The sequence below is a fragment of the Labrus mixtus genome, chromosome 15, assembly GCF_963584025.1.
Source record: "Labrus mixtus chromosome 15, fLabMix1.1, whole genome shotgun sequence".
NCBI lineage: Eukaryota > Metazoa > Chordata > Actinopteri > Labriformes > Labridae > Labrus > Labrus mixtus.
Window position 1 is genome coordinate 17,844,693 of NC_083626.1, and position 23,775 is coordinate 17,868,467.

The 23,775-nt window shown below is 41.7% G+C and overlaps 1 protein-coding gene across 1 annotated transcript; it reads right to left on the bottom strand.

Moving 5' to 3' along the window:
• Positions 1-12,834: 12,834 nt before the first annotated feature.
• Positions 12,835-22,138, bottom strand: LOC132989502 (sodium- and chloride-dependent GABA transporter 1-like). The gene is made up of 15 exons (XM_061057188.1): positions 21,810-22,138; positions 20,404-20,787; positions 20,018-20,149; positions 19,763-19,863; positions 19,527-19,636; positions 19,240-19,372; positions 18,406-18,540; positions 18,198-18,301; positions 17,442-17,566; positions 17,165-17,277; positions 16,377-16,508; positions 16,022-16,124; positions 15,619-15,719; positions 15,288-15,455; positions 12,835-15,138 (listed from the first exon to the last, which is right to left on the bottom strand). Exons 2-15 carry the CDS (start codon positions 20,633-20,635, stop codon positions 14,683-14,685), a joined length of 2,145 nt encoding a protein of 714 aa, XP_060913171.1. The 5' UTR covers positions 20,636-20,787; positions 21,810-22,138; the 3' UTR covers positions 12,835-14,682.
• Positions 22,139-23,775: the final 1,637 nt, after the last annotated feature.

Sequence of the window (23,775 nt, forward strand, 5' to 3'; positions counted from 1 at the left end):
TTTAATAGTACCTGTCATCCTTTTTACAAAATTAAATGTCCCATACTGAAGTTGAAAATGTGTAATATATTTGATACAACAATTTAAAAAATGTTTGCATTACATTTTGGTCAAATGGTACTCTAATGCGATCTGCCCCCTTTGAAAATGAATGTTTGTTTCCTGCTTTCAGAGATTAACTTCGGCAACAAAGTCATGTAAAGGTGCGCATGAAGTAATGGAGGTGGGGGGGACGTGATGATAGTAAATTTCAATATTGAGTCGCTCAGGTTTTGTTTAGATTTCAGCATTAATGCTTTAAGTCTCTGTTCTTAAATTGTTGTCCCACTTTGAGTGTTTTTGTATTCTATTTTTCAAGTGGACAAAAAGACTGTTGACACTTGAACACATCAATGTTCAATGTAGTTCAATTTCTTCTTAGCGGTGTGGGTAGGTTTAGTATAGTGTCATCATGTTTTTGTTAAGTGGCTGACATCAACCCCCAAAAACAGCATATGAAAACACTTCTGACTCTGTTGGCTTAAAATATTGTTTGGTTGATTTGGTCTCATGGTAACTAATGTGGATAATTACAGCTGGAAAAAAATGTTTCTTTAAGAATGAGAATGGGAAGAATAAGAAGCAGACTGACCCAGAAAGACTTTAGACTTCTCATTATTATATTACAACCCCAATTCCTGAAAAGTTGCTGACAGATGTTTAAAAAAAGTTGGAACAGTAAATTTTTTGAAATGCTTAAAAAAACACCAGATGAAACATATCACAGTAAATGTTGTGTTTCTAAAAAAGATTCAAAGAATCTGAAGTTAACTCTGTATGCCCCAAAAAACGAATATCCTGTGAAATAACTGCAGTAAAAACAGACACAATTCTTTAGTGGACGTCACTGCATATTCTCAGGAACTCTTCCAAAAACCATTGGCTGTGGACACAGTTCATTACTTCATTCACAAATACTAGCTGGAACTCTATCATGCAAAAAAGAAAGTTATTAACAACAGATTCAGAAATGCTGCCGCCGCCTTATTTTAAATGAACTGAGGCGAAGTGTAAAAGTATGCTGAGGTCGGACAGGGAAACATTTGACTTTCTATCTGGAAATGTTGGATACCCCATTCTCTGGGCATAAAGAGGAGGTCGACCACCTTTATCTGTGCACAGTTCAAAAGTCAGCATAGATGGGTTTTGGGGTGCATTGGTGCACATGGCATGGGTAACCTGCACATATGCTGCCAAATTGACTTTTTCAGGGAAGGCCTTGCTTACTTTACAAGACAGTGCCAAACCATATTGTGGACATATTAAAACTGCTTGGCTCTGTAGTAAAAGAGTCCAGTGATAAACTTCCTGCTAACTTGAACCAAGAGTGTTAAAAAAAAAAAAAAAAAAGTGATGCAGGGTGGCAAACATAACCCTGTCCAATTTTTTTTGAAACATGGTGCTGGCATCAAATTCAAAATAGGTGTGTAGTATTGCAAAAACAATGAAATGTATGTTCATGTCTAACTATTTTAACACAACGTCCCAACTTAATAGGAATTTGGGTTATATAATGGAAACAAGATGATAAAACTGATCATTCTTGAGAAACCGGGCTGTATTTGATTTCAGAGATTGCCTGTTATCTCTTCAAACCAGCAGATGGCGGTGTTTAACCGCTTTACACGAAGCCCCTTATTCTCTCAATCCCTGGAGATCAAACAAAGAGATGAGCATCATCACTCTGGGGGGATAAATATGACCGTTGCATTTCCTCCCCCTGTCTGTTAGTAATGTGAAAATGTACTTTAAATGTAAAACTGGTTAATGGATGTCAATACAGCACTTTCACGCTGAGGACTGAATGGATAGTAGATGTTACTCAACATGGCTCCAGATCCCAGACTCGAGTTGTAGGGGATCGGTTCTTGAAATTTTATTGGCGATGTATTTATGTTTTGGAAGAATTGTTTTGGTTTAGCATATCTAGTTAATTTTAAAGCTATAAATAGGAATCTTTGAAGATTGAATGAAAATGTAAATGAGTCTACCTCCATTTCATTTTGGCTAATTTGAATTCGCCGAGCGCCATTCATTACTCAAATCTTTCAACTGGCAAAAAAAATAGGTTTTTGGTTGTTGTTGCTTCCACCCCTTGGGCCCAAATCTCCTTAAAAAGGCCCTCCAAACAGACCACTGCCTCAACGAGATTAGACCCAGCCTTTCACCAATCACAATGCCCCTGCTTCTGCCGCAACAAGCCTTCCAAGGAAGCCTGCTCTTGTGGGATTATGGAGAGAAGATCCACATTTCCCTGCTTGGCCGGAAAAAAAAACCAATCGCAGTACTGCACGCATTCGATATCATAAAACTAGTGTCTAAATCAAGATGACACATCAGGGTCATGCCAAATTTGGCTTGGCCCCTTCAATGTGTGAGTGATGCAGGGTGGCAAACATAACCCTTCAATGTGTGAAGGCCACAAGGAGCATGACATCTGCGGTTGCGATGACGGTCCAGTCCAACAGTTGCTGCCTCCTGTTATTGCTGTAACAGGATGGACTGTGCTTCCTTCAGATATGGTCAAGACACACATGTAGAGCATTGTTCTCTCCATTTGGAATCTCTTGTGTTAAAGGATAGAACCAATGAAAAGCAGTCAAACACAGTGCACCCATGACATGGTATGGATTTTCAATTAATCCAGTTGGATAAATTCATGATTTTACTACACACTCGTTTAGAAAAGTGGCCCTTGCAGTGTTACACTCATTGGCTCACATCATGCCTGGATTTAAGCTCGTATAGATTGAGATCTCCTTCAACGGTTTGCTTAATTCCAAATTTGTTGTGCCTTAATAGGATGCATGGCTGCACCCCTATCTACAGCATCCCAGAGTGCACAACGTCTGGGGAATTTGCATGATTGCCTGTAGATTATTTGAACATTATCTATTCCCCCCTCCTATTTTTCTTCTTTCTGTGGCTCTCTGCTGTGAGGATGCACACACATCCTAGGGCAGAAGAATCTAAAATAGATCATACAAGCAAACTGGAGTAGATGCACAGGCACAGGAAGCAGCTCACGGGCAGACTTGAGTCATGCTGGCAAGATCATGCACCCTGAGCTGACAGCCCAACACACCCGATTACCAAGCACGTCATTTCTAAAATGCAGCCACAGTATAGGTCGCAAACAAGGGGGGAAATGTAGAGATCAAGCGCCGATTTACCCATAAATGACTCTTGAACGTGGTATGGATTAAGTGCAGGGTTATCATACTTAAAGACCAAACTGATGAGCGTCTCTGGCTCCAGTGGTTGTAGCTCATTCATTCTGTCATGTAGACTGCTGGCAATGGCATAACCTTTGTGGAGGGAAAGGAAGACAACACGGTCACTCTGGATAACAGTCTTGCAATGAACAGAAACAGAACCTGTCAGGCCACCTCAGTGTCAGTTTTCAGCTGCATACAACCACCAACACACTCTACCAATCGCTCTTTGCCTTACCCTTACTTCCTTCTTACTTTCCATCAGTTAAGACAGCACCTTTTTAGATGTGGCCCTTGTATGTAATGTCCACAATGCTTTCATTTGGCAGAATCCTATGTGAACATTTCTCCATGCGTCCCCTTTTATGTCGCCTGCTTTCCCTTGCTCAGTTTTTGACCCGTTTCGTTGCTCTTTTTGGCCTGCCTCTTGGCCGTATGGTGCTTGACACAGCCAGTGATTCCCTACTGTTTGAGTTGGCTTGACTCATTTATATATAATGGATTGATTTGTAAATGATTGATTTTAAGGGCCATCTGCTGCACAATACCATGACTGCGCAGCCACTTGGTTTGCTCCTTCAAGATAATTAATTGCTACCAATTAGGATGTACAAATGATAGAGTAGTATTCCTTGATAGAACATTTTTTCCCTACATCAGATCAGGACCCTGGATAATTACCCAAATTTCATCTTTTTACTACAGACGTAGAATTGAGATAGTAGGTTTGGACACTGAGCAGCCGATAAATGCTCTTACTATCACGAAAGGGCAATCTCATGTCTCATTATGAGACTTATTAGGGCCTACATTACAGCTGCTTGGCTGAGCAGCCTTAATAAGGAAAATGACCCAACACCAATATGAGCAGTTATGTTTCTCCTCTCACATATGTCTACAACGCTCCTACATGGCCCCATCTCTTTCCCCCTTTACTGTCTGCCTCTCCCCATCTTTGCCACATTGCCGCCCCACCTCCAAACCCCCAGCACCACCATCACCACCATTACCACTCCCCCCCCCCCCCCCCCCCCCTGCGTTTGGCAGTCACACAGTCGGCCATGTGTGTGCTGAAGATGTTACATAATGCCCTCCTTTCACTGCACTCCAGATCAAAGAGAACAATCCAGCACAGAAAAAAAAAAATGCTCCTTGCTGATTTTTTTTCCTCTCTTCCACCATCACATTGTTTTATCAGACCTCAACTACCCGCAGACTGTACAGTGTGACTGCGTTATCTGCTTCAGTATTCCTCTTCATGTTGAAAATCACACTGAGCAAATGGAAGATGATCAGAGGTTAACTGGGGAAAAAGAAAAGGAGGTTAGAGTGGGAAAGGCATACAGAGACGCTTAAAGTTTTTACTTTTTTGATGCGCTCCCATTTATTTATTTTGTTACACCTATGGGCATGTAATTCAACGTTTACCCTGTCAGAAAAAATCAACGAGACAAGAGGTTGATTATTAAAGAACCCAATTGAGTCCCCTAATGAAGAGTACAACAATATTTAATTCATTGTGGCTTCCACATTTAATCCCTGTGGGCCTGTCTCATTTAAATTAGGAAAAAACATCCTGAAAAAAACTGATGAAATTATGATGCAATCATGATTGTTAAAGGGTTTCCTCTCAACACTTTGCAAAATTCTCCTTTGTGTGAATGATCACAATGACTGTCACGATGAAACCTTAATATGTCACCACACAAAACCTTAATCCAATGTAATTTATAGAAAATAAAAAAGAACAACCGCCCCCCCGCCACCCCTCTCTATATCTAGTGGAAGAAATGGTGACACAGAGAAAGAGAGAGAGAGCAATAGAGCATCAAACGCTGTCAGAGAGGCCGTGCCTTTCCACAGCCTTGTGAGGATTGAAATAATGAGTGTGTGCTTGGGGAACATTTACCTCCAATGCCAAATGTAGGCGGCACATTTTTGGACCATGGGACATGGATGACAAAATAAAGAATGGAAAAATGTCAGCCTTTAGAGTGGATTCAAAGAGTAGATCCTCTGAATTAGGGAAAAAGTGTGCTACAGTGGCTTGCAATAAATAAACAACATTTTGGAAACAGGTTATATGTACAGCTTGTATCTTTTTCTATGACAGTCTATGTATCTGAACCTCAGCTGAGTATTTGATTCCCTCTACAGAGCCAGGATCAGCAGCACTCCTTATCTCTCTAAACCCCCCAGTGATAAAGGGTGGTTCACTGGTCTGAAGGAACAGAGCGGCGGGGTTATCTCTGGCCCTCAGCCCTTGGGGGGGGGGGGATGTGCAGGTGAGCCAAGAATAAAAGCATCTTTAGGGCACAGCACACGCATGCAGAAGTGAATAGCAGCCTACAAGCTGGGCGGCCGCAGCATCAAACTAATCGTGGGGGAATGGGAGAGGGCAAGGCTTCAGAGTGGGTTTGGCGCTCAAACTGTTATCACACCTGACAGTGTCTGGTTTGGGATCCAGTGGTGCACGCGGCATACGTAAGCGGCTGGTCATCTGTAAGGCAGAGTGATAGGGTGTGACGTGTCACACGCCACATTAAGCCCTGCCAGAGGATGTGTTTGACAGACCACAGGAACTTTACTCCAGCACACAGCGCTTTGCCTCCGCTCATATTATCAGAGCTTCTTGATGGATCCAAGTTCTCATCTTGTGTCTTTTTTTTTTTTAAATTGACTTCACTGCCATCTCTGACCCTCCTAAATGAAATCTATATGCAGACAATGATGTACACTAAATGAATAACATACTGAATAGTTAATTGTTGTAAATAATGCATAAACTCTTAATTTAATTGTGCATTTCTTCCCCTAAAAATAAATTGTAAGTGGGACAAAGTTGGGCGATATCCCAGCACCCACTGACTTGCAGCAAAGATCCAGTACTTTGAATGATGATCAGACATAAGGGAGAGGAAGACTGGAGCATGTGGTATAAATACATCTTTTAATTTGGTGCAAGGGTTAATGTTCAGGAAAAAAAAAGAATCCCAGTTTTGGATGGGACATTTTGTATGTCGACACTTTAGCTGCTGCACTGAAAACACATTGTAAAATGAGCTCTCTGCGTGCTTTGTATGAATGAAGTCAAAGATAAATAGGACACTAAATTGTGGGCATGATTAACATTATTCAAATGTTAATCATGCCCACTTTTTAGTTTGTTGAATTTGGTTGTTATTAAAAAAACTTGAACACTGTTAGATTTTTTAAGTTCAGTACAAGTTTTCCTGGATCAGAATTCGACTTGATTTGTTCTCAAATGGAACTTTATCAAAAGTTTCAAAACATCAAAATACACTACATGCTCTATGTTGTCTCCATCTTGTTCATACGCTTGACAACCTAAATTTGTTGATTTGTTAAAATGTAAAAACCTGTGTGGATGATTTAATACTAATAATAGTTAATACTCACACGCTTTATTTGGATTGATTTTGAATCAATGCAGAGGTTATATAGTTTCAAATTGAAACATCTGATCAAAATACGCACTAAAGGGATCATAAGGGAAAGTCCATTTATTCTGAAATGTTTTAATATCAAATCTCAATTTTTACTTTTTTGGCATTCATTGAAAATTCCCCATTTTCAAATGTCATGTGTTTTATGTCAGAAGAATAAAATTTAGTTCTATCTTCCATATGTGTGTTGGTAAAGTTACGTCAGTGGTTGTGCCCCGTTTGCGTCACTGTTTGCCTCTGTCTTGACCTCATTGACCCCTGCTGTGTCTCTCGGCCCGGCAGTGCGCAGGCTCATCTCGTGGCGTCTTACCTGTCACTTTTCAGCTCGGGGAGAGAGGGAGCAGAGCTGAGGTGCCGGAGGAGGAGGAAGGACAGACCGGGCTGGCTGCCGTGGCCCCCTGCCTGGTCAGACTCACTCATCAGTAAGCACAGTTCCAAAATCTCTGTGACAGATCAGAATAGAAAGCATGCAGCACATCATAGCTATGATTCACTGCAGTCCCAAGTCCAAGCACGGCCTGAAGGCCCTCCGACCTCTTAATCATCATGTGTGCCTGTGTAAGTGTGTGTGTGGATGTTGGGTTTTTTTTAAGAGAGTGAGAGACAAGAGAATGAATGAGCTTGTTTGCATACTACATTGCTTCCATAAAAGTTTTCTATGTGTCAGAAAGAGTAAAACGCACCCAAACAGGCCTCACAATGTCTCGCAAGGCTTAGCAAAGTACATGCCTTGTGTGTTAGTCTCAGTTTCTGGCCCTTTCATTTCACGGAGGGGGTCTTTATGCATGCAGGTCGGCCTTAAAAATGTGTGTTTTATTTTGTGCAGTAATAATGTGCAGTCAAGGGCATAACTATATGAGTGAAAATGTCAGATACAGGATAACGCATGCAAAGCACGTGTGGAGGTTACTTGGTCACATTTGCATAAAACGATGTGCCAAAAAACAAATTTGTTTGGACGCACAAACACACAGAAACTACTATTCGTAACTTCAATATTTACGAGTCATTGCCTGAACAAAGAAAACCCTGATGCACTCCATTACCGTGAGTTTAAAATGTACAGTCATTTGATTTTAAATGACTCATCCCAATTTTATTTAAATACAGCACCTTTCACACAAACATGGTGCCGAAAGTGCTCCACTTAGAGACACTAACAGAAAGAAAATAAATACAAATATTGACAGTAGTCACAATTTTGAACAGTGAAAACAACAAAAAAGTAAAAAAAATGTGAAAAACATGATCAGTAAAAAGTTTATCACAAGGGGAAAAAAGCTTTGTGAGCCTATACTCAGGTTAAAACATTACTCCAATTTAATGAGAAGAAAATACAGTAAAATAAGATGACTTTATTTTCAGGTCATGAACTTTTGCTACCACCTGCTCCACACCTTCCACAGCGCTCTCAGTCCCCGGCTGTAATAAACGGAGGAGATTCCGCTTGTGTCCTAAGGACTGAAGTGTTAAGTGTGTGCTGGCGTAATCTGACACTATTTATTTAGAAAAAGGGTCTTTACTAAAGCTGTGCCTGAAGCTTCTGCCTGCTCACGTCTTTACACTTAACTAGAGTATTTGTACATACAGCAAATCCATTCCCACACACTCACAATACGTGCATTACATGTGAATGCATCAGTTTATGCAAATGAAGCATGCTTCATGTCAGCACAAATACACGTCACATGCACACAGGTGCTCTCAGGGGCAGCTTTGCCAGTCGTTGTGGGTTACGTTCCAGGAGATTAGCTGCAGAGAGTAATGACATTCAGAGGAACCCAGAGTATGTTTCCTGTGTAGTCATGTACAAGCAGGGAAAGAAGTAACTCCTTTAATAGTTGGCAGAGATTTTCATTTGTCAGCTATTGTCAAAATCCCACAGCCTTAAGAGGCCCAGGGTGCAGCAAAGGGCCTGACATCCTTTGGGCAGGAAATCCAGGAGGAAGCCATTAGAGGAGCTTCACTAGAGAGCTCGCCCTGATTCCAACTAGCTTCTCATCAGGGCACAAGATCATCCAGAGCGCCCACTGTGCGTGACATCCAGGCAGAGTAACATGTCTTGCTCACCATGTGGAATTTCTCCCCTTGGCTTACGTTTGGCGTGAGCGATGTAGTCCTGTATATAAGCCGGCTCTGAAACAGTAAATTAATTTTAGGATACATTGGTTCAGATATTCTTCTTTTCTTTATCTCAATACATCCCCGACGGTATACACACAGTAAACAGCTAAAATGTAAAATATGTAACACTTTTGTAGAATAGGAAAAATGTTGCAGTTTCTTTTCTACATACTTGCTGCTTCTTTTTTCTGTGTTTCACTTCAACTGTTCCTCGGCCTGATTTGCATTCAGTGTCTGACCCAGGCAGTAATCTACAATGACTCCCCCATAAGCCTCTGGCACATTGGGGAGATGTTATAAGCTGTGACAAAAGACAAGAAGCGCCACAGCCAACTGAAAGTAGCAGGGGAAAGTCTCCTGATTAGCTGAAATGTTCCTCTTTATTGGGACTTAAAATTCACTCTCACTTACACCCAGTCATTTTAACAACAGCTGTTTTTTCTGCAGTATTTCTTGATGTAAAATGCTAGCCCCTTTTTCCGATTATCAGGATAAATGCATAGTTTTATTTAGGAGAAATTCACATGGTAAAATATTTACATTAGGGAGCAGACAGACAGGTTTTTGCAAGTGGTACTGTAAAGAGGCTAAATGGAGGGAGGGCAATGTAATGTGAAACTAAGCCCCTTTTGAAGTGTACAATTTCCACAAGATGGGGATTTGTTAGATCAAACCAATAGATATTTTTGCAGCTCTTTGATGCTTCAGCTTCAGAATCTAATATAATAATATCTGTAGAGAAATGGAATGCTCTGCTTGCCTCTGAGCTTCTCTAAATGAAATAGTAATGGCAATATTTGCTGTGTCATGAGAACGCTGAATCCAACAGCAAAATCATTGGGAATCTACAATTTGACATGTCCCAGACTGCACCCATTAATCTTAGATCTTACCCAGCTGCGCTGCATAAATGCGTGATATGTAAGCAGCAATGCAGTGTGTGTGCCGGCAAAAAAAAACACACTTTGGTCCCTTAAAAATGAACCACCCAACAAGTTCATTACAGCAAGGTCCGTATTCAGACTGGAAATGGAGACCAATTAGCATATATGCAGAGTGTGCTTTGCATGCTTGACATCCTCTCAGCCCCTCTGCTGGAAATAGCCATGCACACAACATCCTCTGATTACATTGATATGTAGATTCATGCATCTGCAAAGATTAGTTATTCATTAATGTATTTGCTTTGAATTCTCGTGTGAGCGTACCTCAGACAGAAGTCTGGGGCAAATAAAACGCACCAGAGAAAAAATGTCACAAATGATCACACAAAATCCATATCAAAAATATGCAGGTTCGCTGACCCATGACAATATGAACCCAATAGGGCGTTACGATTAAGGAAGTCCTTTGGCACCGAGGTTAAAAACAGAGAAATTGTAAACATAATTATCCGTCTTTTCATCTTCACAGTAGAATTAGCTTTTCTTGCTCTAAATGTGGAGTGAGGATTAATCATTGCAGCCTGTGTGACTTTATAAGCTGAAGCGTTCTGTCATCCCTTCATAAAAGCATCATGGATCACCAGTTTGCTTCTTCAGTGTCCTCTCTCGCGGCCACACTGCGAGCACTTTTTAACTTTAAAAATAGGCTTGCGACAGAGAGTGCCAAGAAATGCTAAACACCAAACACTGTCCCCTCGCTCAGATCTGCCCACAAAATGGAGCTGATAAGCCCAGAAACTCTGCATGAAAAAACAGTGTCACGTTCAAATTAATTAATGCTATCTATATCAATTACTGTGTACAGCACTGATATAACCAAACAGCTAATATAGAGTGTGGTTTTATGGTCAGGTTTATCATGGCAACAGAGACAATAGGTTTCATACTATCTACATAATGAGACAGGAGATGAAAAAGACCCTCCCCACACTCTTTGAGAGGTGTTCCCTTCATCGGCTCATAAAGGCACAAAAGAGAGTCTGAATCCCACAAAATGAATAATAAAAAGCACATAGACTGTCTTGGTAAGGATCCAAGCTGCTCTGAAATCATTTATGTCTTGGCTATTAGCACTGCTGTCGCTGAGGTCATGTTAAATTCAGTGATGTTGAAGGGTCAGCATCAGAAAGAAAAAAAAAAGAGCTGATTAACAGACCAAATAATTGACAGTTGAGGTTTTCTCCAGAGACAGACCCGGGATTAATCTGGAAATCTGGCTATTCCAGATGAGTTGGCCCATCTCCAACAATTCTGGAATCAATATTGACCTCTTGGATGTGACCATTTGGATTTTGGAATACATGGACCTAGAATCTTTGCTTAAAAAGCAAGGAGTGGGAGCAGAAAGGTCAAAGACAAAACAGAGGTAACATGTTTATTACTTATAACGATTGTGCAAATAGAAAAAGGGGCGGGTCCAGCCTCAGACATCGACCCCAACTTCTTCCACCACAGCTATTGAAAGTTGAGATGAAACTATGGGCTTAAAATTTGCCTTCCAAATTGAATGGAAGCTGTGTTACAAATCCCAGCATGTTACTTTGATTAAGAAGTAGAAAGCTTGAGTGGCACAAAGGCAGACATTTCCCATCAGGTGACAAATTAAATGGGTCTCAGAATTCAGCTTTGAAGTCAGCAGGTCATGGTCGCCTGGGGAAAAAAATGGTAGTTAAGGAATTGGACAAATATATCTTCATCCTCAATGGTAGAAAACAATACAAGCAACAATTTTGAACCAAACCCCAAAAGGATGTGAATATTTCTTTGGAAGACATATTATAATACAGATTAATCCATCACTGTTGAAGCTGCTGAAAATTGCTGTCCCTTACCGAAGAGTAATTGTGCTCTGCTGCATTTCTCCCAACTAATCAAGAGCTTCCTCCCTCTGTCCTCCCCTGCCCAAAATGATGATCTATGGCTCTGCTGGACGTAAGACATCAGTTTGGGTTGTCTTGGCGGTGACTGGTTTTCATGGGTAATGATGCTAAATTACACAACTGGGAATAAATGATGCTAATAAGTCATCCATCAGGGGCTAGTTTATATGGGCTGACATCAGGGGCATTTTTCAAACCTCAGACAGCTCAGACACAGCTTTGTGTCCCCAACCTCCCTCTCTTTCTCCCTCTCTAACAAACACACACACACACACACACACACACACACACACACTAATCTACACACACAGACACAGTTTGCCACAAGCTACTAGAGGGGACATCTCATTCTTTTTTCCGTGGCGAGTCATTGTGGTGGTGTCAGCTGGTCCCGTCTCCTTTATCACACTGGAAGCTAATGGAAGCAGCAACTGCAGGAGGTGGGGGAGAATAAGCAGGCACTCACACACACACACACACACACACACACATAGAAACACACACATAGATACACACAAAGCATAAGAGGTTGGGGAGATGGGGCGGTTGGATGGGCACGCCAGGCCCCGGGGCCAGAGCTGTTCTGTGGTGATGTTTTTTCTTGCCGAGGAGGCCCCTCTCTATCAGCTTGTGTTTCTGACACTCAATAAACCTCAAGGAAGCGCCGCAGACACTTTTTTTTCTCATCCTCTTTTGATGTTTCTTTTCTCTCTCTCTCTCTCTCTCTTTTTTTTTTACAGTAATGTTTACACTTTTTTTTTTCTACCCCCATGGGAGAGCTAAGCTGGATGTCATCCTCGCTCAAAACTACCAAAGAGAGGTTTTTGTTTAATTTTCTCACGTCCCATCTGGCCTCATTCGAACAAAACGAAAAATAAATGCAGCTATGCATCGTTTTTTTGTTTTTTTTTACCACTTAATCCCTGTTTGTACGTTTACTGATCTTGCATATATCTTTTTCTATTTACTAGAAATACTCCATAGGCAACATCACAGTTTATCTACACTAGAGGGAACAATAGCCAATTACTACAGGAGGATTCAGCGCCGTGTACATCTTTTGAGAGGATAGTGGGGTTGACCTAATTTCCTGACAAGAGGGGTTGAAAAGCACGGGGGCCTCTACTTTAAACACATACTATAAGGGACATATGCCAAGCGTGTATTGTATTTATATTTTCTATAACTCTTTATTTTTTCAGTCTTTTTCTGTTTGTATAACATAACAATCGTGCTTTATCATTTGACACCATTTAGATACATATCATGTTTATATTATGTTTTACATTAGGCAGTGAGACAGTTAAAAATATACAAAACAATATTGTTTTACTAGACATAGTTTCTATTTTTAATATAATCATCAGTATCTTCATTGTCATCATCATTTCGTATATTTCTGTAAGATATGTGCTTTAGCTTCTGTGATCAAAATATTATTGCAGAAAACAGCAACTCCATTTTTTCAACATTTAGACAATAACTTCCAATGTAATACAGACATTCACAGTTACATGTTTTACACAGTACAGTTTTACAACAAAGTTCCAGAGAAAACTGTGGTAGAGTTAACTTTATACAAAATTCACAGGACATGAACTGTAGCCATTTCATATTTTCGCTCAGTTGTTTTGCTTTTCAGAGTAAACATGTTCTGTTCAACCAGATGCCTTTCACAGTAGCTGCCATAGAAGCAAACTAACATTGTCCTAACACGCCATGGCAAAAGTCTGGGGAAATTAAAGCTTTGTGCTTTTCACTAGTAAAGCAAAGACAACAGAAACAAAAAGAGAAACAGACCACCTGCTTACTGGCCTGCACTTATACATCTACATATGTATTGCTGAATACATATTGATCAAACTATAATTGATCATTACACATAAAGAAAAAGAATGACTGTACTAAAACACAGAGTTGGTCCAGGTTTTTGTGCTAGCATACAAAGTTATATTTTGTATTCTGCCCAGTCATGTAAACAGACTATGGCTTGACTGAAATTGGTCCGTTGGCTTAAGGCCGTCTCTGTTCTTCTTCTCTTTTCTTTTATTAGTCAGGAGACATTTCAGCAATTTTTTTTTTTACTGATGTTCCTGAGGAAAGCATGCAAAACGTAAACAGGATTGACTGTCAGCATTAAGGGATAGTCGATGTTTGTAAATCACTTTTCTAACCCTGTGCTTGTTCTTTTTTTTTTTTTCTTCTATTTTGTCGTACTTCTTAGTACCCTGTGCTTCGCCAACCGAACACTAAATGGCATAGTTTTTGCTTTTGTCTGCCTATTGATTTTGGTCCTCCATCACAACACATATAGTATAAAACATCCTAAAAATAACTCTAAAAATGTCTCGATCACATACAAGTTTTCCCTTTTTTTTTTTTTTACTGAAAAAAAGGAACGGAAAAAAATAACAGTCTCTCTCACACACAAAAATCTTTTGCAACAAACACTGGTTTGCTCCAGAGCTCCTAAACATGAACTTCTTATTGGCATTGTGCTTATGTCGAGCTCCCTGTTCGCCTTGTGGCCTATAGTTTACCTCACAGAGTGCAAAGTTTTTAAAAGAGACAACTGTGTGAGGTTCAGTAAACATCCACGATAAAATTGACGCCATCTCTTGCACTCTTCAATGATGTCAATTTTGTTCACTACTTCATCTACTATATTCACACGGTATTTACTTGATTCATGAAGATATTCAACAAATCTCTAATCTATATCTCTATATTTTTTTCTCTTTTCTCACAGTATTACACAGTATGTTTACATCTTTTTTGTTCCGATTTATGCTTGTATTTGTGAACACTAACAGTCTTTGATATTGTTTTCAGAATGCAAACCAACAATAAGACATCATTGGCTTGGTTTTACAAATGCAGAAAAACTAAACGTGGTTTGAAAATCGGTTTTGATCACATATTGCCCCTGGAGGTAGGTGAATCAATTGAAATCTTGGAAGTCCTTTGTAATGTTCTCTTTTTTCTACATGCTCCATGAGGGTTTCTTTGTTGTCTACACGTTGGCCTCTGCATTGGTCAGGTTGGGGGTCGGGCTTGTTGGGTTGGGGGGGTTAACGGGCTCCGTTGGGCTAACTGGGTTTGGTGGTGGGCTGGTGGGGCTAACAGTTGTGGTAGTGGTTGTTGGGTTAGCCGGAGTGGCCGTAGTGGTGACGGTGGTGGTGACAGTGGCGGTGGGACTAGTCGCTGGGTTCACCGGGCTAGTGGCAGTGGTCGGATTAGCTGGTGCAGGGGGAGCTGGGTTAGCGGGGGTTATGGGGCTTGTGGAGTTGACAGGTGCCGGACTGGTAGGGCTGGCGGGGTTAGCCGGAGCTGGGTTAGCAGGGCTAGCTGGATTGGCTGGATTAGTGGGGCTGGATAGGTTAGCAGTGTTGGTTTCCACCTGCTGCTCGGGTCCGTTCTCTTGAGGTCGCCTGACAACTGCAGGAGGCTTCAGCATTATCCGAAGACGCTATGTCAGAAAGAAAACACAAATGGATTACATAACAGAGGGAAGGGGGTTAGAATAGAGAGACAACAGATCTTTAGCTAAAATTATTACAAGCTAGCAAAGCAGGTTCTTTAAACCTAAAAACACCCAACTGATAATTCACTTCCTACCTCTTTGTAGGTGCCCTTGAGTCCCATAAACATGTAGATCATGTATCCTGGTATAAGAACCATTGAGGACAGCGCCATGAGCCAGCCAACTCCCTGACCCCAGCCTGGGAACACGTAGTCTCCCAGAGTGAGAGGAACCATTTGTATGGCGCTGAACAAGAACACCCCCTGTGGGAGACAAGAGACACTTTATGCATCCTGACACCAATGACTCTGGGCGGCTCTGTCTGAGCCTGACATGGCTGCAGGCAGGTAATATTGACTTTATTTATTGTCTCATTCCTCATGTCATGACTTTAGATGTACGGTTGTATTAGTTCAGAGCACTCACACCGACGATGAGAGGCGTGAACACGACCCAGCACATCTTCCACCATATACACGGCTTGTAGCCAATCATCTCCTCGATGTTGTTGTAGAACTTGTTCACACCTGCGAGACAAATGAATCCATGATCAAAATATTCATATACAATTTATTTCAATTTGCTGCCGGTCTGCCATGCATAATGATGAGGATGGCGAGGTGGAACACGTGAGCGCTCACGACCTTGAGGCTTCACAGCGTTTGATGCCACGCAAATATCATTTTGGAGAGAGGCGCGGCACTTCCCACCGCTGTATTTACCCCTGTGTCTTAAATATGTGATATTTTATGACCTTGTTTTGTTTTATTGTAGTGAAAATGCATATTTCTTAATAATAATATAATTACGTTTTGCATGAAATACACACCGTAGACCCAAGATATGGAGATGCACTCAAAGAAGACCAGGAACAGGAGACACATCCCACTGGCAGAATAGTAGTCGAACAGTTTGAAAACATAGATTCCTCCCTTGTTGCAGAAAAATAGACGAGGTCGTTATTAAAAACATTTGTTTTGCAGGTACAGCTTAAAAAAATCTGGCATTGCATATGAATCAATCACGAGAGCACCTATAAAGTAGCTTCTTGCCCACCACATAGAGGCATGACTTTTTATTGAACTTTCTATCTTTTAATTACATCTCCATAACTCCCCAACTCAATTGATTAATCTGGCGACTTTAACAGTCAGTGGGTACATAAGAGAGCCGCCCTGCTGTACCTGTGTGATGTTTGACAGTCCGATCAAATAGGACACCAGACAGACTACAGCGATGAAGATCTCTCGTCGTCCCCTCAGAGCTTGGGGAAACTCATCCACCAGAGCGGTGATGAAGCCTTCCACGGTGCAGAACTGAAGGACAGAGTCGTGAAAAAAACGCATTAGCATTAGTGTTAACACGTGCACTTTTTTTGCAGCCGCTGCTTTTTTAAAATCTTTGTCACCGAAATCCAGTAAAGGTTTGTGAGTATTTTTTTCCAAATTGTATTCTTCACTCAAGAAGTTTTATTTTAGCAGTTAGGCTAACTGATGATGAGATATGACATTGTGAATGCAGAGTGCACCAAACCATGGAACACAATCGCTAACGTAATCTTCTGAATGACCAAGCATCCACTTCTTTGAGGCCATTTTGGTAATGACTCTGTTATGCAAAAGCTCAGTTGCTGTGACATCAAGAACAGGGTTATAATTTATGTCTTTTAGTTTGAAGTTCTATTTGTACAAAAAGCTGTGTGAATACTTTTTTTTTTTTTTGTCTCTGTGGCCTTATGGGAACCCAAACATCAAACACGAGAGAAATCCTGACAGTGAAACCTGTGGGCACACAGAGGTGATAAAGTTGCAGTAAAAAGACCTGACGGTTAATGTCAGAGCTCAGCCATATCTGTCCACAAGGAGAAAATTGCCCGCTTATCATGAAGGGAGCAGGGGCGAGCTGCATGATATGTACCTGCATTTTAAATATTTAGGTCAGCCCGTGAGCAGATCATTTCCAAGCGCCTTACCTGGCTGTCGATCCCCAGCATGAGCAGCATGGAGAAGAACAGAATGGCCCAGAGAGGAGACACAGGCAACTGGGTTACAGCCTCGGGATAGGCCAGAAAAGCTAAGCCAGGGCCTGGATAGCAAAAAGGAAAATCGTGGTATTTAGGTTATTCTCAATGCAAAGTATACAGAAAACACACATAGTAACACAGATTTTGTCAGGATCAATGACAGCGCAGATTTATTTCGGTGCTGAGACCAATACACAGGAAAGCAAAATATTCAATCCGTAGTTACCTGAAGCCGCTAAATCGGCAATGTCTCTCTTTGTCACGTGAGCCATGAAGCCAACAATAGAGAAGATTACGAAGCCAGCAAACATGCTGGTACAGGAGTTTATGAAGCACACAATGATGGAGTCTCTGGGAGAAGGAAATATAAAATAGGATTATTGTCAAACATTTAAGTTTCATTCTTTTTGTTTTTTTTGTTTTCTGGTATCAAGCTTCTCTCTAAAACATTCCACACAGGAGAGGCGGAGCTCACAGACGAGCTGTAGAAAGCACACGTTCTGTTCATTCCTTTTGAACGTACTGAAAAAAACACCTTCTTTTTGTTCATGACAGACATGAACAGATTTAATTTCTGAGCTTGTGAAACATAAAAAAATATATGTTTTAAGCTACATATGTGGAAAGTCAGAGCCGTATGAAACAAGGACACAAAATGAATGCAACTATGTTTTTGTATTGGATTGTTTATGTGACCTAGAATGATGGGGCTGCTGGAGAAAACACTCATCAGAGTTTGTTTTTTCCCCCCCTCCAGCGTGCACACCGAGAATAAGAAACAACCTTCTCCTTTGATTGTTATTGTATTCATGCCAGCTACTCACATTAATAAGACCCTTTAAGGGCTCGTATTGAGTCCCTTTGAATAAGGCCTTTAAAAGCAGTAATTTAATTACTTGAGCTGCTCTGATTTTTTTTTAAAATTCAGCTGAATCCTATGTCTCATAGATAATCTTGCTTTCTAAATCATTATAAATCTTACCTGTAAACATTGTTATTGAAAGGGTTATAGCTGCCCAGGGCTATAAGTGACCCCAATCCTAATCCGTAAGAGAAGAAGATCTGTGTAGCTGCATCCAGCCATACCTGACAAAGGAACACAAGCATTTTAGCTGCGTGACGCCGAGCTCTGCTCACTCAGGCATGCAGCACACAGGTACAAATCACATTATTATACAGTATGTCATTACCTCAGATTCTTTGAGTTTTTCAAAGTTAGGGGTGATATAGAAGAGAATTCCCTCTCTAGCTCCAGGCAGAGTCACTCCCCGGCAGAAGAGAATAAACAGCATGAAGTAGGGATACGTAGCAGAGAAGTACACCACCTATAGTGTGAGACAGGAATCAGCTGGAGGACACGGCTGCATCTTAATTCAATTCATGATGTGTGCAGAATTTGTTAATATTGAATTCACACATTTTTTTTTAGAAATGTAATGAGGGCGTTAAAGATTTTCTAGATGTATATCCTTTAGTCTATTCTAGACAAATAAAGGACAAAGGGGCTAAATACAGAGCAAATATATCACCTGCTTCCCTTTCGAGTGCCTGTGTGCATTTATGGCTCTGTTGCAAGCGATTTGTGCACAAAATGTGCAGGGGGATGGGTTTTTTTGTGACCAAAACTAATTTTATTTGCAATGGTCACGTGATGCGTTAGACTTTCGAAATGTGGCACCCCAGGGGAGGGAAGCTGCTCCAAGTCGAGGGAGGAGGACAAAACCAGATTGAAGCGTATGGCTGTTTGTTGCTCCTCCTATCGTGTCTCCACACTCAGTGTAGACTCTGTGTCAGGAGGGTTGGAATTAGAGGAGCTACCAAGAGGGAGACTAGGATTAGTCAACATGAGTGTTTGATGTGTGTTCTCTTATTTTCAAATCAATCTGAACAATGCTGACGGCAATCTAAATGATTGATGAGGTGATATTACACTGATTAATATTGCATAGCTGTCACTTAAACTCCTTATTGGGAACTGGTGTAGCATGAGAGGTCTTGGATACCCGAATCTGGCAAAGTCTTACCTTTCCTGTCCAGCCAACCCCTTTCCAGATGCAGAAGTATACGAGGACCCAGGCGATGGCCAGCGTTATAGCCAGTGGCACTCGAATCTGGCCTGGTTTTTCCAAGCCATCAGTCATTTCATGCATGTTGCGCCTATAGTCAGAGCGAGCAACAACATGACCATTATCCACACAGAGAAATTAGCATGCATCAAAGAGGGGGCTTTCTTTTATGCGCTGGGATGCATGCAGGACACTTTAAAGCTCTGCTGTTGTGAAAAGCAAAAGGAAAGCAGTCAATATCTTACTCCCAAAACTCTAGCACTGAACTGGTGAGATTGGTGGTATCTGCAATTGAGTGGTTTGTGTAACATTTCTCTGTGTTCCATGGATTGTTACAAGAGCTCCATGGAAGATCCTGTAAAACAAAAATCACAGTGTTTTTCCCTTCTTGACACACAAGGGAATTTTCAATATCTGTTATAACAACCTTGACCCTATGGTGCTTTCTATGAGTCACATGAGCACACTGTGAGATACTTACAGTGGTAAAGGAGTTGTACAGGTAGTAAATGGCCCAAGCAATGATTACAATGTAGTAAATGTTAAGCCAGAAGGACAGGACAGCTGCTGCAAGGCCCACACCTATCATACAGAGATGAATTAGGCAGTTTGTCACGGATTTGTGGCCTCCATAAATCCTGACAAAATTATCTCTATGAAAGCAACAAAGATGATGAATACTTTTCAGACAGGCCTGGTATCAAGAAACAGTTTTTTTCAGAAAATGTAGGTATACCTTTAAACATAGGAGCAAGTTTCCATACACCAAGTCCTCCAATGGAGGTGTATTGACCAAGAGAGGTTTCCAGTAGAAACAAGGGGACCCCAGCAAATACCAGAGTCAAAAAATATGGAATCAAAAAGGCTCCTGCATGGACGAAAGTAGATTATGCATTAAAAAAAAAAAAATCACAAATCTGAGGCTTAAACTACACTGACGCACTTTTCAAAACATCACATGGCACTACATAAACTAATTAGGGTTGCAAATGTAGGTGTTATTTATTCTTTTCACGTTATCGACACGGTCAATTAGGCGAGCTCGGCTATGTGCGTGCGTCGTGGAGCTGAATGGGCCATGCAATGTGCTTAAATTAGCAGGGAAAAAAATATATTGTTTACCTCCTCCATTTTTTCCACAAAGATAGGGAAATCTCCACACGTTTCCCAGTCCAATTGCATAACCAACGCACGAAAGGAGAAAATCAAATCTCCCCCCCCATGTTTCTCTATCAGGCAAATCCTTTTTCTGCTTTTCGGGCTTTACGTCCAGTGACTTGGGTTTGTCATTGTTTGTGGCCACCTCGTTCAGTTCTGTGACTTGTCCGTCCGTTTTGGTGCCGTTCGTCGCCATGTCTCTGGATTTGGCAGAGGTCCTGGCAGTCGGACGGGAGGCTTCAGCACCAGTCCACGTAGACAGCAGCTTCGCGGTTTTTAGACCTAACCTTTGGACCAAATGTCTGGAGATGAAGCCTGTGCACACACGGCTCGTCAGTCGCCGTTAACCTGGAAGCGTGAATAGAGCATTTGGTCGGTTTTGTGCAGCAGGCGCTGAAAATGTTGGTTATTTGTGAAGCAAATATGGACACATTTTGCACAGCATTCATTTATCCCTCGGCAGGTTCAATATCAAATAGCAAATATATATTTTTCCAAACATTGACAGTTTAACTGAAATAGCCTATGCATTTATAAATCGCAGATTTAAGCATCTCATAAACATTTGGGTTCCTGACAACATTTTTCATTCATATCTGACTCAACAAAAACATCCAAAAGCATCGATGGCAAAGTCATGCTGGACCTGATCCCAGAACTAAAACACATACCACAGATGCGCGTAAATTAAAAACAGATCAGCACACACTGTAGCCGTGTTAAAGTCTGCATTAAATAAGAAAAAAGAAAAGAAAAGGGAAATGAGAGCCATAGTAACAACGAAAAACTTTATGACAAATTCACAGGATCCAAAACATGCACCTCAAGCGCAAGACGCACCGTAGCAAAAGCAAATAGCCTATGAGAATTAAGCATAGTCAAGTCCACCAATTACCACCTGCAGATTCTCCAAACAGTTATCAACGAACAGATTTTCAAGCAGCAGGGATACAGAGAGGTCTCAAACAAACTGGAACACAAAACGCATAATGGAGACAAAGGGATGTCCAATGCGTAAAAGCTTTACGCATCAAGCTGCACAAATAGCCTCCCCATTCTGCCCGATTAATTGAGAACCAAAAGCGTTATTAGACGCACCAGAACGCATCTCCACATTTTGCAGCGTCCAATAGACTGGCAAACAGTAATCAATTCTGCACTTATTTGGCTGCACCGTGTATGTGCAGAGCTCATCGTGCAGTCAGTAAATTGACCCCAGCAACACATTGACAGTCTCATTCACAATTGAATCACACTCATAAAGACAAAATGATTGAAGAACCGTGCATTTGACAGATTGGTTTGACCGAGGGTTCAAACACGCACACACGCTCAGACAGACGCAAAAATTCAGCAGCCAATTTACTCACAATGAAAGTGGGAGCTGTGCCGCCGAGGATCCGCTGCCTGCCACAAATCTCGAAGCGAGGTATCCGTAGATTCCTCCTGTGGATGAAGTTGTAAACTCCCAGTATTTCTTGGAACATAAATAGATTTAACTTCCATTAAAAGACTTAGAGGAACCATGCAGCGTTACAGAGGATGTCCAAGCGGGAGCTGTCCAGCGGGGAGCAGTGCTGAAGACCAGGAGGAGGAAGAAGAGAAGGAAGAAGAAGAAGAGGAGGAGGAGGAGGAGGCTGAATCAACACGGGCAGCAGCCGCTTCGCCTTGTGCGACTGTCTAACATCAACAACCAGAGACTCAACTCCCATCTACACAGCCTCAATGTCATCTCAAAGTCGCCCCCCCCCCCCTCCTCATCATCTTCATCATCCTCTTCTTCATCTATAGGCTGCACTCACATCGCACTCGCAGTGTTTGTTTTTTTAATAGTTCATTTGCACTCTTTCCCCCTCTACTTTAATAAATACAAATATTGATGTTTTCACATTTATCTCAAATATAGGCCTATAGCGACACATTTTTAATGCCCATAAACTGACAAGAAATGAAGACAATCCAGTTTGTGAGTGATGGATAACTACTAGTGACTAGTGATGGATATTGTCTGTTTGGGGGGGGGGGGGGGGGGGGGGGGGGGGGGTTTCTTCTAATCTTTAATCCTTATTATTTCTTCACACAAACAGCTTTATAAATCATCGGTTTAAACGTAATTTCATCCCCCAGCGGCACAAAATGTGACCCCCCCCCCCTCACCCCCGCCCACAGCCACCCACCCACCTCCTTTAGCCCCCCTACCCACCCCCTAAAAAGATCACCCCCTCCTCCCTTCCAGTGATAAAATGGAATGGTGTAAAATGGAAACATATTGAGGGTAATACAAGCAGCATTATCGGGTCTGAGGCCAGTCAGCGGCTCTCTGCAAATCTGGCAAATTGTGATAAAGGGAGTCCGTCAATAAAGGGAGGGAACACTAGCTGCTTGTCTAACTCTGCCTGTAATCGTCCAAAGCCCGACGTCTGCTACAAATGAGGGGATGATATGCGAGGAACAAACTCGTGGACTTTAAGCTCATAGTTAAGAAAAGAGAAAAAGATTGGTGGGGGGAGTGTATCGATATAAACATGGGGAGCATATCCAGTGGATCCAGTCGCGGATTTTGTTTTACATAAAAAATAAAAAAAAGAAAGAAAACTCACGGAAAGTCACAGACAAGAGCAAAAACATTACTCTGAGGAGAACGTCTTCAATTTCAACTTCAAAGGTAAGTGATTCACTGTGTGTGTGTGTCAAGGGGCCACTTGTTTGATTTAGTTGAAGATTTAGCGCAAGTTTCTCCTCAACTCAGCTGTTTTGATCTGTGATGTCACGTTTTTCTTCTTTGTCTGTTTTTTTTTTTTGTACTGCTTGGTAGTTTTTTCGTTTGGAGACTCCACGTGTGCCGCCTGCTATCACTTACTTGCTTCTCTTTTGATGCCACTGATCTGACTTTGGCGGAGCGTGCCCACTTGCTGCAGTGTAAACTTGTGTAAACGCGGCGTGCACACTGTGGTGAGAATGTTATCACTATCACAGGCGGAGAGGGCACCAGATGGCAGAGCAATGAGGGGTGAACTAACCTACTAAATGATAGCACATGAAATGCAGCATTTAAAATCCCATCTGGTTTGGCGTCCCTGCGGACATGGAGTGTGAAACATGACACATATTTATACACCTGCTGATGGAGCACACAGGCATGTCCAATAGGCTGGTGACATGTTCGCTCAGCCAGCTGACCTCCTCACACCGCAGCTTTGCTTTGATTCAGCTCACTGCCCTTTTCACCAGCAGACCCCCCCCCCCCCCCCCCCCCCACACACACACTCTTAATTTCAGTCTGAAGCCTGTGTTTGGGCTGCTTGTGAACGCTGCACGTGTCATTAGGCTGGGATT

Bases quoted from the DNA above. Each gene is read 5' to 3' on its own strand.
- LOC132989502 (XM_061057188.1), bottom strand. From the start codon at position 20,635: ATGGCGACGAACGGCACCAAAACGGACGGACAAGTCACAGAACTGAAC. The intron at 20,150-20,403 runs GTAAACAATATA...TCGTCCATGCAG, and splicing joins TTGTGGAAAAAATGGAGGAG to GAGCCTTTTTGATTCCATAT. The intron at 18,302-18,405 runs GTAATGACATAC...TTCCTTTGTCAG, and splicing joins AAAAACTCAAAGAATCTGAG to GTATGGCTGGATGCAGCTAC.